This window comes from Thermobia domestica, chromosome 17, assembly GCF_964235325.1.
Source record: "Thermobia domestica chromosome 17, izTheDome1.hap1.1, whole genome shotgun sequence".
NCBI lineage: Eukaryota > Metazoa > Arthropoda > Insecta > Zygentoma > Lepismatidae > Thermobia > Thermobia domestica.
Genome location: NC_137470.1, coordinates 13,909,496 through 13,923,753, shown reverse-complemented (window position 1 = coordinate 13,923,753; position 14,258 = coordinate 13,909,496). Strand labels below are relative to the sequence as shown.

The following is a 14,258-nucleotide window of genomic DNA, read 5'->3' as shown; positions in this document are numbered from 1 at the left end:
GGCTGTCCAGCTCTGGAAACACTATGTATAGTTATGCAATTAATTTACAATTTAAATAAGACATGTGTTGAAAACACCGCTTACGATCATTCCATTTAAAAGCGCATTGTGCTTGCTCGATAAAAGCATTTTTTGTGTAAAAGCCGGAACATTAACCGTGCTCAGTTCTCTATTATAGAAAGCGCGCCCAGACGATAGCCAGTCGTGAGGCTTCGAATTTAGCACAAAGAAGCAGTCATAAAGTTAGTGGTCCCTTTGGAAGAAGAAAAAGCTAAACGTTGAATCACGTAGTGCCTTCCTTTCCCTCGCCCCCTTTTCTCTCTCCCACTCTTTCATCCCTCTAACAGAAAGAGAGAGAGAGAGAGAGTGTCTCTCTCTCTCTCTCTCTCTCTCTGCCTTTCTCTATTATATTATAAAACAACAAAAAATAATACACGAAATTGTTTGCTTAATCAGAATAAAATTTGAGTAATGACTTACTATTATTGGATTCCGTTACTGGGTTCATAATTGTAATCATCATCATCATCATCGTCGTCGTCGTCCGCAACATGAATGACAAATCTCTTTATATTATTTGTTAAAGCTGCATAACAAATATTGGTTAAGTCGCCTCTATTTCCAATATTTTCCGCACACACTTGCTTCAAAATTCTTTACTAATTTCTTCCGAACACTTCCGTCGAGTTTTAATTGAGGCCACACCATTTCAATGGGGTTTAATACGCAATAATAAAAGGAGAGTCTTAATACTTCATGCCAAGCAGCTTCAGCCAATTTATCGATTGCAAACTGTTTATTTATATTGGCTGCTTTAATAGGTTCCAGTAAAACATTTCTGATTGGAACTGGATTTGGGATACGGATACTAAATTCATTCATAAATATTCTAATTTTGGGTTTAGGAGTTGCTCGTGTAGGAATTTCGAAAATTTGCCTGGAATGATAACTAGCATTATTGAGAACTATAGCGTATTTTCTATTACTTCTGAGATTATTCAGGAGGGAATGCTGGAACCAATTCTAAAAGATAAGATTCACTTCATCATGACTGTCTGCTTTCGCATCCGCGATGTTCTTTGCTGAAAGATAGACAATTTGGCACCCACCCCTCCTCTCCGCCTGCGTGAAGAACCATTATTCTTTTCCTATCTGACACTGGTGTATTAAGCCCACAACCGTTAGTTCCATCGTCCCATTCCTTCTTTACTGTATCATGCGTGTCAAACCATGTTTCGTCCAAATGCACCACACCATAGCCAGTAGCTTGCAATTGGTTAAGTCTGTGAACATACTTGTATCTCCAGGCGACGATCCTCGAAGATTCCATTATCACTCGCCTTTTATTTAGTGTAAGGAAACGATATCCAAAAGACTTTACGTTATGTCTCAGCGTAGTTTCTCGGTATGGAAAGTCTGTAGTTGTTTGTAATCGTGAAAGCAACTCGCAAATTGTTGGGGGTTGACTTTTCATAAAAACCATATATTTCTCTCCTGATTAACTCGCATTGAAACTGGTCAAGTTTTTCGAAACGAACTTTCTTGCTTCCCTTTTTCTCTGGTGTAAGAGAACCTCTGGACAATTTTACGTACAGCTTGTCTATTTAGTTTTAGAACTCGCGCCGTCTCGGTAATTGGGCCCTTACATAATTTATTTTTAACGACATGGTCATGAGCACTGCATACTAATGTTTGACACTGTTTCCAAAGTGCTCTTGTAAAACTAACAGGAGAGCCAGTGCCACTGGTGCTAGGTGTCGCACAACTATCACCGCTATTTTCGTTATTATTATTAGGACTCACTTGTCCGCACGGTTCGTTATTCATTTCAAGAGCTGATTCCTCACGGAATTCATTGTTTCTTTCTGCACTAGATTCGTCGTTGTGCCAAGGTTTCCACATGATTAAAAACCACACTCAAATAATCACAAATAAACTCAGCAACATCCAAAATAACTAACACTAATTATTATTACTGCCAGTAAGACTACACACAAACAATTTTTTTCACTTTCTATACTTAGCAATTGAAAAATATCAATTACACAAAGCTATTGTTATTCCCTTTCAAAATGAAAGCGTTCAACTTGAAAGCGCATCTGAAACTGTTTTCCTTTTAAGAGAAAGAAGGAAAGAAAAAGGATAATTGACAAAAATTGGACAACTCTTTGGGTTTAGTTTATTGCCCGTCAGTCAGTTTTCAATGGAGAGGAAAACCAAACACGAGAATATGAAAAGGAACCGCACACGGGGGCGGCTTCCCTTTGTGAGCAAAGGACTGTCTTTAGAGTAAGGCTACTTTACCTTGTGCCAGGCGACGATCTGCGTCATCTTTCGGACAAACTACCTTTATCAAGATAGGCCTCAAGACATCATCTGGCCCACGTGGGAGAAAAGAGCATCCCAATATACTTTCGATAATTGAACTCTTGCCAGAATTCTGAAAGATAATTAATGAACAAACGTTCCGATCAGAACTTGAATACTTCTTAAATATATACAAACTATTTAAATAGAAACGACAGAAATCATAAGAACCAAGACTGTCACTCTTGGTCACTACAAAATACATAATTTTAAAATATCACACTCTACTCAAATTTCAAATGTCGAACAGGCACGTAGTGGAAATTAAAATAATAATAAAACAGATTACAACTATATGAAGTTACATATAAAAATACATGTACATATAAAAATCTACATATAAACCTATCTTTTATTTCTGTGTTTAGTATTCACCTTAAATTCAGAAACATAGGGAATGGAAAATGGCCGAAACTTCATAACGACGAATTGCATAATTTATACCGTTTACCAAACATAGTTAGGGTCATTAAGTCTAGGAGGCTCAGGTGAGCAGGTCATGTAGCCAAGATTGAAAGAAAGTAGGAACGCTTTCAAAATCTTATCTGGAAAACCAATCGGAAAACAACTATTAGGAAGACCTAGGTGCAAATGGAAGGACAATATTAAGATGGATCTCGCAGAAATAGGAATACAAAGTGGAAACTGGATCTAGTTGGCTAAGAACAGAAGTCAATGGAGAGCTTTTGTGAACGAGGCATTGAACGTCTGGTTCCATAGGCCATAGAGTTGCTTAATTCAGAAACGTTACAGTTATACTGGTACTACATATTTTACTGTAAACATTTCTGTGTTTTGAACAATACTACTGCAAAGAAGTTTGTTATTACAGAAGTTTAATTATTCACTCCCGGCTGAAGAGTTTCTCTGGTACTGCAATCACTTTTGCGGTAATGAGATCCACGATCTCTACTGTCCCATTCACATATAAAGCAACAATACTTTGTATACCCTAACTGCATACCTAGCAACAGTGCTATTACTTTAAGGTCACCACAAATGAGCCACTGAAAATCGTAATATTTAATGGCTTGAAGTAAACGTTTCAAGTTTTCATAAGATTCCTTCATATGAACTGCGTAACATACAGGAATTGAAGGAAGTTCATTTACAATATGTAAAAGCACTGCCTTTAAACTCACCTTGGACGAATCTATAAAGAGCCTCCACTCCGTAAGTTCGTAATTAATTTTAAGTGCCCTCATGAGACCATTTACATCTGTACATGCCAAAAGTGTGTCTTCCATAGTAAAAAATGAAGTGAACATCTTCTCCCTATTCCGATACACTGAAATATTTACTTTTTCCTGCAATAAATTCCATTGCTTTAAGCGTGACGCTAAAATTTCGGCTTTGCTTTTCGAGAGGTCCAAGTCTCTGATTAGATCACTTAGTTCCTCTTGAGTAAGTCTATGTGGTTCACATGGAGGTTCTTCTACAACAAACGTAGGGTCCTTCGAAGTACTTGATTCAGGAGCTTCAACTTCTTGATCATCATCAGAAAAAAGATCGTATTCTTTATGTGGGTCAGGAACAGGTAGTCCTTCTCCATGTGGAACAGGGCGCATTGCAGAAGGAAAGTTAGAATAGATCAAGGCCCGCTTCTTCTTCGTGGAAATTCCCTTCTTGACGGAAGGAACCATACAAAAATAACAGTCTCTGGTGTGGTCGCTTGGCTCCCACCAAATCATGGGCACTGCAAAAGGCATTGAGCGCCCCTTCCCATTAATCCAATTTCTTAGATTGCTGGCACAAGTGTTACACACAATGTGGGGAGCCCAAGATTTATCTTGGTCTCCAATTTTACAACCAAAGTAATATTGATAGGCTTTTCTTATTAGTGGTGTTATAGTCTGCTTTTGTGAGGAAAATATCACTTCCCCACACACGTAGCAGAAGCTATCCGCACTGTTTACACAATTTCGCGGCATTTTTGTTTATTGAAATCCTCAAAATGTCACTTGAAATAGTTCCGACAACTATTTAAAAATATACATTCGAAATACCAGTATTTTTGCGTACTTGTAGTTGTATTTTTATGTCCTGCACTACACAAACGTCACACCCAAAACGCTGATAACTGCACTAAACCTGTCTTTTCTAACAATAGCAGAACACTACTGAGATAAGGAACACAATGAAACCAAGCGTTCATATAGTTTCTCCAGTGTTGCCGGATCAGTGTAACATTTTACCCCAAACGAAGCGAATATATTTATTTTTAAAGCGTTATTATTAGACATGCCTGTAAAACGAAAAGTAGAGCTAATATTCGAAAATAACTTTCAAATTCGTGATCAGCACCATAAAATCAATAAGAATTTGCTGATTTTGTTCAATTTACATTTTCGTTGTTGAACAGTGTAATTAATGTTTAACATACACGGTGAGTGAAAGGTATTAAAAAACTGTTATAAGTTCAGTAATATTGATTCTTACCAAAAAATATATATATGTCCTTCGTTATACAAGAAGGAAACGAAAGATAATGTTAAATTTTAACGTAGGTACCCGTGTTGCTGACGAACTTCCTCAAACGCCTAGGAATACAATTGATACTTTCCTGAAGGAAGTCAATTGGGATGCTGGCACTAATCTTTTGAATCCGTGCCTAAAATTCTTCCACTATAAGAATTTTTGACTTCTATACTTTCTCAGTGTTGCCCAACAAGAAAACAAAAAATCACGGAGTGAGATCTGGACGTGTTGCTGGTTATTCCTGAACATCATGGCGTCCAGGAAACTCCTGATCCAATCACTTGCGAATTACTGCAAAGCGGTCTGCTGAACAGTCTTGTATGAAAATGAGATCATCGATGCTTTTTCAATTATGCTAGGCACCATCCCGACATTTGCCTGATGTGAATGAGAAAAACCCAGGGAAAACCTAACTCAGGACGGCTAGCTAAGAAAAAAAAAAAAACCTGTTAAACCTTTTCGACCGAGTGGCCGCAGCGGGGTTGATCCAGTTTGGGTGTCGAATAAACTGACCATTATGCTGTTTCTTTCTTTACCCTATTAGTTGTAAAATTCCCTGTTCTTCGTCAGCTTCCTTTAGCATATCTTCGCCGTCCACGGCATTGCCAACATCAAGCGCCAGGACCATATTTGAAATACTTCCAGTTTTCGCACTTGTTCTCTCAGTGTCCAAGTTTCTGAGCCATATAGTACGACATCCCGTATGTCTTGATGAACCTCATCCTGATCTCAAACGACAAATTTCACTGTTCTACACACATTTTGTTACACAAATAAAAATACCCTCTCTTAAGTAATTTGAAGGTGCTGAATACGAAAATGACATTTAAATAGTTCAATTGGCTCTCGTTTCGGCGTAATACAGAGGGGTGATATCCAAGCGCTTTCACACATTCTTATTTATGTGGCAACACGGTTGAAGGTCATATTCCAATATATTACGTCAGTACTGGTGGCGAAATGTACCAGCAACAAAGGCCCATAATCAGAAGGGTCAAGGGCCTACTAAAATTGCTGCTATTTGGGAAAACTCTTAAGAGTCTTCATCCCGGCGAAATTAAAATACCGCTAATTTTACAGTAATTATGTGATATCTTCAAATAGATAAAAGATAATTGAAATATGGAACAAGAGCGCCTTAGACAATATTATTTTGCGTGAGGTACCGTTATCACAAGTCACCTAGTGGCTTTCCGTTTTCAGCTGTTTAGAAACGCGAAAATAAATGCCGATTTTCAAAATGGCTCGAAATCGAAAGCAGATAAGTGAGTCGTGATAACGGTTTCTTATGTAAAATAATATTGTCTAGGGCGCTCTTGTTCCACATTTCGATTATCTTTTATCTATTTGAAGATATCACATAATTACTGTAAAATTAGCGGTATTTTAATTTCGCCGGGATGAAGACTCTTAATAATTTATTTGGGTCCTTTCTAAAGTCCTCCTCCCATATACATTACGGCTGGCATAAATATAATTACCGACTCAATAAATAGTTTGTTGTACAGGAGAAATTAGTTTTTCTTACTGAAATAGAACCCTTAAATGTTAAATGCACAAACACTACAAATACTAGAAGTACCAGACTCACCTTTTTTAAGGCCTGGATTTTTGAGCGTGACGTTTGTAATTAACTTCTGTTCCTTCATTCTTAATACTTCAACAGAAATCAGTTAACATCGCTACACAACACTTTCTTTTGTATTTTCTTTGCATTGTTGCAATTTGTTGATGAAATCGTTCCCCACGCTCGTCGCTGGCATCACCACAATTGTCAATAATGAAATTCAAATGAGAATTGAGAACACGCAATCTTAGCGACATTCGACACACAATGTTCTCGTGAGATGACAGAAGATTCTCTACAAGTTCTTCGTAGTTCTCGGCTCTCCTGTTCCCCAGAAAACTATGACACAGTTGTTGAAATGCATTCCATGCTGCTTGGTCCTCAACACTAAATGTCTGTTCAAATTGAGAATCACGCAGCGGAAGACGCACCTGTAATCCAATGAATATCCCCGCCCTTATTTTTTACAAACTGAGGCGTGGGAATTTGCGACACAAGTACTCAAATGCTAGTCCATCTTTGTATAATGTCTTTACAAAGTTCTTTATCAGTCCCAATTTAATGTGGAATGGCGGAAGGAATATCTTCGTAGGATCTACAAGAGGTTGTGAAGAAACACTTTTCATACTAGGTGTGCATGATGAACGTACAGGCCAGTCTTTTTCTTGTAATGTAAATCTCTAACACGACTGTCTCACTCACATAAAAAGCACCAAAACTTTGTGTAACTCTTTTGTAAATGCAACAGAATAGCAATAACTTCAAATCACAGCAAATATATCATATTTCAGGTACCTAAGAATTTCTTTCATGTTTTCATAACTTACTTTAACATCAACTGCATACACAACATTGCTGCAAAGAGTCCTACATTGCTGAAAAGAGTCCTTGAATGTCATGGCTACAGACACGATTTTGTGGTGAATAAGAATTCGTAATTTCGTTATAAAAATACGCGAAAAACTCGGTGAATAAAAATTCAATGTAAGAACACTATTTTCCATGGCAATTACAATAGTTACCATTTATTTCACTTTGATTTCTACTCATCAATGACATGAGCTCATGCATGACTATATTAAACAATATAAAAAATAACACTAACCATCCTCATTGAATAAAAGCATCATTTAAAGAAAAAGAAATACACAGAGAACATTAATAAAAACAACTTTAGTGTTCACAGTTTACTTACGCAAATAACACATAAGCATTGTTTCAATGTTTTCTGGCGTTAAATTTGTTCTTTTGTCGGTAAGTATGTCATTATAAGAAGAGGGAGCTGTTTTCACATCAACATTTGAAACTGATATATAAAGTCTTTCCAGCCTTAGAATAAAGTAGACGTAAACAAAGCGAAATGTATTACTCCGCGGCTCACACGTGCTTCGGCAGCGAGAGACGTGAACAGCAAGATCGTCTACTTACTTACTGTCGTGGCATAATTTCCAAAGTATAAGGCTACAGTTGGTTGGTAAATAATTAACGCAGTGATGCTGACTACTGCTATGTTGGAAATATGTATTTTCTTAAATTCTTATATAAACGAGATTGCCTCTGTCCCTGTTTTTCTCTTTTGTGTTTTATAACACGAGACAAAAATGGATTATTGTCATACATTGTCGCTATGAAACTGCATTCTACAATAATTTTAAACGAGTGGGGTAGGCGCTCGAACGCATACGCATGCGCAATAAATACTATATGTCCAAATGGGGTGAGGTTGAAATAAAGCTACATCTGTTGTTAAATATTATATATATATATATATATATATATATATATATATATATATATATATATTGCGTTTATTATCACAAATGCAGGATAAATTCAGATATCTTTATTTGAAATTATTATTTCAGTAGGGATTATATTGCGGTAGGATATTAGCGCAGTGAGACCAACAACCAATCACTGGTCATCGACCCCAGGAGGGTTTGTTAACATCTACTTTTTTCTAAGGCTGGAAAGAGAATACATTAGTTGAAGACACTTTCCAGCTATTTCTGAATGCTCATCTAACATACCGCGCAATATTTCTTTCACACTATCCACTTCACCAATAGATACCGTTTTAAGCTCATTTTGTAACTGCATGTAAAATTTCAAAAAAATTCATGGTGGTATATTTGCTCAAAAATGGGAATTTTCATCTCGTTGCGTCGAAAAGTTACGCAAAAGCGTCGAAAAATTGTCACTTTTGCGTAAATTTCGTGGAATATCGAGACTTGTTGCAATCTTCGCTAATTCGACAGAATTTCGCGTTTAATCGCGAGTTATATGACCTAACAAATAGTAAAAAATATATATATTTTTAGGTATTTAACATTTTCATACAAAACTTATACATTTCGCGTGTCATCAAAAAACCGTGTCTCTAGTCATGGCACACAGTCAGATGCCCTTGTGTATGAAAATGAAACCAATTATTTGCGTCTGTAGCAAAAAGTTGTAAACTTCACATCATCCGCGAGGTGATTACATTGTTGCTGCCGTGAGGACAATAATTCTGCTCTGCTTTTGGGAAGTTCTAAGTTCCTGATTAGTACATTTAATTCGGCTCCCGGGCAGGGGAAGTTGTGGAAAAGCCTGGATCTTGAGATGTTGAGGGCTGTTCTCTATCCTGTACATGATCATCATCACCATCTATATCCATGTTGAAATTTTCTAGTGGACCTGGTATTGGCACGTCGGGACGGTGTGGAATAGGACGTCTGGCTGATCGTAGATCCGAGTACACCAAAGTCTCCTTTTTCTTTTTGGTATAGCCTTTCCGAATAGGTGGGACCAAAAAGAAATACCAGTCAGTGGTATGATCAGTAGGTTCTCGCCACAGAATGGGCACTCCAAACTTCATATGGCGAGGCTTCCCATGTGCCCATGCCTTAAGAGTAGAAGAGCACGTAGTGCAACAAACGTGAAGGGCCCAGGTCCGGTTCTGGTATCTCACCTTGCATCAGAAGTACAAGAAGTAGGCTTTCCTTTTTTCAAAAGTTAAAGCACGATTTTTCGACTTAAACGCAATTTCCCCACATACCAATGTAACCAAAATTGTCTAGTATGTTCACACATGTACGTGGCATGATTAGCACCTTTACTAATCAAATAACTCCCCCCCCCCCCACATACCCACACACGATTCTAGAAACTGGTACACAAAAAGAAAAAGCAACTGCGCGCAGACCGAAGCGAAATATTTCCTTGAACACGATACACGTCTCAAGTGAGTGAAGCAAGCTACAATGCCAAACAACCAACAATGTTGCCAAGTTGCTGCACACCCAGCATATATAAAATATTCCCTAAGGCACTGAATGCATACTAAATTGTTCACTAAGGGACGTAACCAGACATTTATTTCGGGAAGGAAAAGCACAAAGCCTTATTTATGAAAATTACAAGTGTTTGAAGACCCAAAATTTGAATATTCGGGAAGCCTGACCCAAACAGATTACTAAGATTTTTCGCCAAATATCAGCAATTTTAGATAAAACCATCAATAATTTAGGGGGACTAGGCCCCCCTTGACCCTTCTGGTTATGGGCCTTTGTTGCGGGTATATTTAGGGTTGTAAGTACTTCTCTTTTCCTGATGAATCAGAATGTACAGATATGTAGGCACAACGACCACTTTTATTATGACGTTCTGATTTGCCTGTTTCAATACTGTAACTTACCCAAACCACATTTAATATCGTAGACGTAGAAGAAATTAAATACAGTAAACCCTGTACTCAGCGGACCCTTTATTAAACGGAAATATTTCACGGTACCATGAATTAAATCCTTTTCATGAAACGGAAATTGTATTACGCGGACAAAGGAAATCAAAATAAACCTCTTAACGGAAAATTTCAAGTTTCGAAGTTCAGCATTTACGAAGTTTCTAGACATTTTTTGAGAGGTTTCTAAACAAGACAGTGATGTGTAAACCGAAGCAGACACAACATATATACATGGTTTAACTGAAAATTATACGTAAAGTCCGAAAGGGGAAGAGGACATGGAGAAAGAAGAGAAATAAGGCATTGAGTTGGAAGAAGAGCGTAAGCTAAAGACGTATAAAGATTCTGACAAAAGTTTAAAGAAAATGCAAATTTGCCTTAAGTCGAAATAGCACTGATAAGCTTAGTGTTCTTTCTCAGGCTAAAGTCTTTGTGGAAAGTTGGGCAGACAAGCAGCTATACATACAGAAGACAGTCCTTGACTATTGTAAGAAAATAAGTGTATACAATTTTACTGTTCAATGTAAGTTTTCCGCGTATTAATCAATAGTAGAAAAAAATACTGTAAACTGACTAAGGATGCGTACAGCACGTTATTTTATCTCAGTACGTCCATTATATGCATGCAATTTTTATTTTTTCAGAAGCCCACCTTCGTTAACCGGAAAACTATCTTTAACGGAAATTTTTTCAAGCCCCGTTCAATCTTGCTCGAGCCAAATGTTACTGTACTTTCTTTCTTTCTTTGTCAAAACTATTCTTCTAATTCTTCAGAAAAACTTCTCCTAACAAGACTGCTTTTATACTTTTAATAGGTATACTTGCAAGAATTGAATTGAATTGTGACTCACTGAGGTATACTGAAGCCTGAGAAGGCGAAGTAGGACAGTAGTGCGGACAGTTGTGTCCCTGAAAATTCAAAAAATAAATAAAATCTTTAAGTTTAACGTCCCACGATCATGCCCTCTAGGTTAAGGGAGACTGATTAAGGCAAGTATGTGATGATAGAAGATTTGGTGTAATGAAAACTTGGACCCACGGACATGATATTGTCCACCAGAAATTAAATTGGGCGGGGATCGAACCAGGGATCCCACCCACCAGAGATAAGCGCTCTACCACTGAGCTACCGTGTCCCCCGCCCCGAAAATGCGTTACTGTTACTCACTTTCGCCACTTATTCAAAATGTCGCCACCTATGCCGCTAGAAAGATTAAAGTACACTTTGAACTACTCGTGTCTGTACTCCTGTGCGATGTTCTCTTATAGACAAGTATATTATTTTGTTTTCTAGCTAATTTAATATCCTCTGCGAATCTCTCGCGATGAGAAGCAAATAACACAAGTTTAGGTACATCAATTTTGCAAAATTTACAGGTAGGCCTGAAATCCAGTAACCTGCATAGCAAGCCATGTTTATAAGGAAAACATTTCTCCAGGTGGAAGAAAAAAATTTACGTAATACAGCTTGATATTATGTTTAGACGTGTAAGGTAACTAGCGTGAAATCACTACTAGTGCGTTAAAATGGTTAAAATAAGTGACTGAATATGAAATATGAGCACAAAACACCATTTCCCATAGGTGAAGTATTTCCGTACAAAAACTGTATTTCATATTTATAAGTGCTATACCAAGACCTCTTATAACTGTGAAACCCATGTGTTCTACTACTATTGATTACGCGTATACCCATCGTCGCTGACGTGCCCTTACACGTGCATACCAGCTTCGTCCTGCCTTCATTCAGTTAGAAAGCATTAATGATTTAGTGGCCACATAGCAGACGTACGTTTTTGTTTTTGCACTGTAATTTATATGGCATGTCCAGACGCTGTATTTAAACGCAATTCGTTAAAGAATTACAATTTTTCAACAAATATTTCCGGTGGTTCCGCGGATATTATCTATGCTAAATGGAATACTATAGTGTCGCCCAGAACAAATCTTTTGTAAGGCAATATGGAAATTAGTAAAACAATATTTTAATAATTGTTTCCAAAGATGTCCATAAACTTAACCTGCATCAATAATAATCAATTTTCAAATGTATGCATGACAAACTTAAAGGTATAAAACAAACATGCGTGTAGCAGCAATTTTCGTTTCCAGTAACTCAGTGCAGTGTTAACTTCATAAACTATATCCTCAAGTTTAAGAAACCGTACTCCAATAAAGTCACGCAAGGATCGGTTTCACCTATGCCTTCCGTTCCGTAACCGATCGACTCGTTTGCCTGCAATTAATATCCCTCTCCCTGGCTTTTACACTACCTGATGTTACAAAAAATATCTCCTAATCTAAAGTGAAAGTGAAACCTGCAAATACTGTACGAGTTAAGAAGACAATAGATGACATCAACATTATAATTTTTGGATGACCTTCGCCCACTTTTACCTTGCAAATCTACTGAAATATTAATGTTCAAATGTCACTAATAAAATATCCGAATTATGCCAAGTTGCTTCAATGGAATCGCTACATCTGTAACAGTTATCCATGTGTCTAGCGTGCACAGGAAAGTGGGTCTCTTTTGCACTATTATTGCATTTAACTTTACACACATATAATAAATCTGTACGCAGAAGGCAAGCAAGAGCCAAGAAAATAAAAAGTGCAGAAGGCATTAGGTGCATGGAATAGAAGGTGCACGGAATCTTGTGTTTGGTGCACTGCGTACAAATTGAATGCAAAGTTACAAGCCATAAAATGAAATTCGAAAATACGAACCAACCTATGCTACATAGTCTTTAGAAACTAGCCTTGCATCACACTTGCATTGCATAATTGAATCCATATATTTTTTTAACGTTGTTTCTATGTTTACAGATAACTTACACATAGAAACATCCACCTACATATGTTTCGTATAAATCACTTCTGATTCATGAATTATTAGTTTCTGCACACTAACAATAGAAGTAATAATTTGTACCTAGTTTGGCAATCTAGACGTTTGGCAATCATAAAGGATACTGAAAAGTTGCTAAAATTGACTATTTTGACGTAACATAAATGGTTTCATAAATAAACAAACCTTCGGACCATATACAATCAGCCTCGGCATGGTAAAAACATCTTCTACAAAGGCTGTCAATCCTTGTCTGATCTGCGTCAATTTCTCATTAAGCTCATCCATATTTACACAATTGCTTGTTTCGAAGAACCTAGCTCGCTATGACTCTTACTTCAGTTCTTATGTGTGCTAAATGCTATGCTATTAAGATAGGCCCTGTCTTGAACAAGAGCTATTTCTATGACTTTCATTCAGTGTGTTTAAACACATAACATTGCATCGCATCACTACTACTAACAAATGAAGAACGAAAATATTAGTTTTTATTGCGCTACCGGCGAACGTTTCTAAACAAACAACAGAAGAAAGTAAACAGACTTAGGAAACGAAATTCCTACAAACACATTATATGTCACTCTTTAAAGCGTATTATACATCGTCATACTTTTCCATCAAATATTGTATCAAATTTTTCTTTGATGGTAATTTGGTCAAGTAAGTTGGCTAAAAATTTCGCATCCATTATAAACGATCAAATGTAAAAGTGAATATCATTGCTCAATTGTTTATATTTCTTGATTCAATTGTTAAGTTACTTAAACGTATCTGTGTAGTTTTATGGTAGTACCTGCTGGTGTAACCATAATGAATAAGGTTGTAGAAATGACTGGAGTGACTATTCACAGTTATTTCTGTCTCATTTCCCTCCTTTATTGCTATTCCCAAATAAATCTTAGTTTCATGTTTCTTGTTCAGTAAATACGTATGAATCTATATTCTATTTATTGGTCCGATGCTTAACTTTCGTCTAATTCAGTTAATTTTCAAGTAACTTTGGGGCACTGAATAAGAATAAATAGTCCGTCATAAAAATGTTAGGCTATTGTTTAGCTTTGGGGAGCCAGATATTTAATTGACTTTTTTGCGATATTCTATTCACATTCGGTTAATTTAGGTTAATTATATTTGGTTTTGATAATATTGCCGAGCGAGCGTTAGCGAGTGGAGGCGGGTTAGAGTCCCGCAGAGCACGTTGTTTTCTGTCTTCATTAGTGATGGCCCCCCATTACTAAACAATTACCAAATTTTAGGTTTTAGTTAAA

General features: G+C 37.0%; 1 protein-coding gene across 1 annotated transcript in view; it reads right to left on the bottom strand.

Annotated features, from left to right (window-relative positions):
* LOC145674672 (dynamin-1-like protein drp-1) overlaps positions 1-13,415 on the bottom strand; it is a 61,927-nt gene extending 48,512 nt beyond the window's left edge. The window contains exons 1-2 of the mRNA XM_081744898.1: positions 13,177-13,415; positions 2,305-2,440 (exon numbers count right to left, since the gene is read on the bottom strand). Of these exons, the coding sequence (XP_081601024.1) occupies positions 2,305-2,440; positions 13,177-13,278 (238 nt within the window). The 5' untranslated portion in view covers positions 13,279-13,415. The remainder of the gene's footprint in view (positions 1-2,304; positions 2,441-13,176) is intronic.
* Between the last annotated feature and the right edge of the window lie 843 nt (positions 13,416-14,258).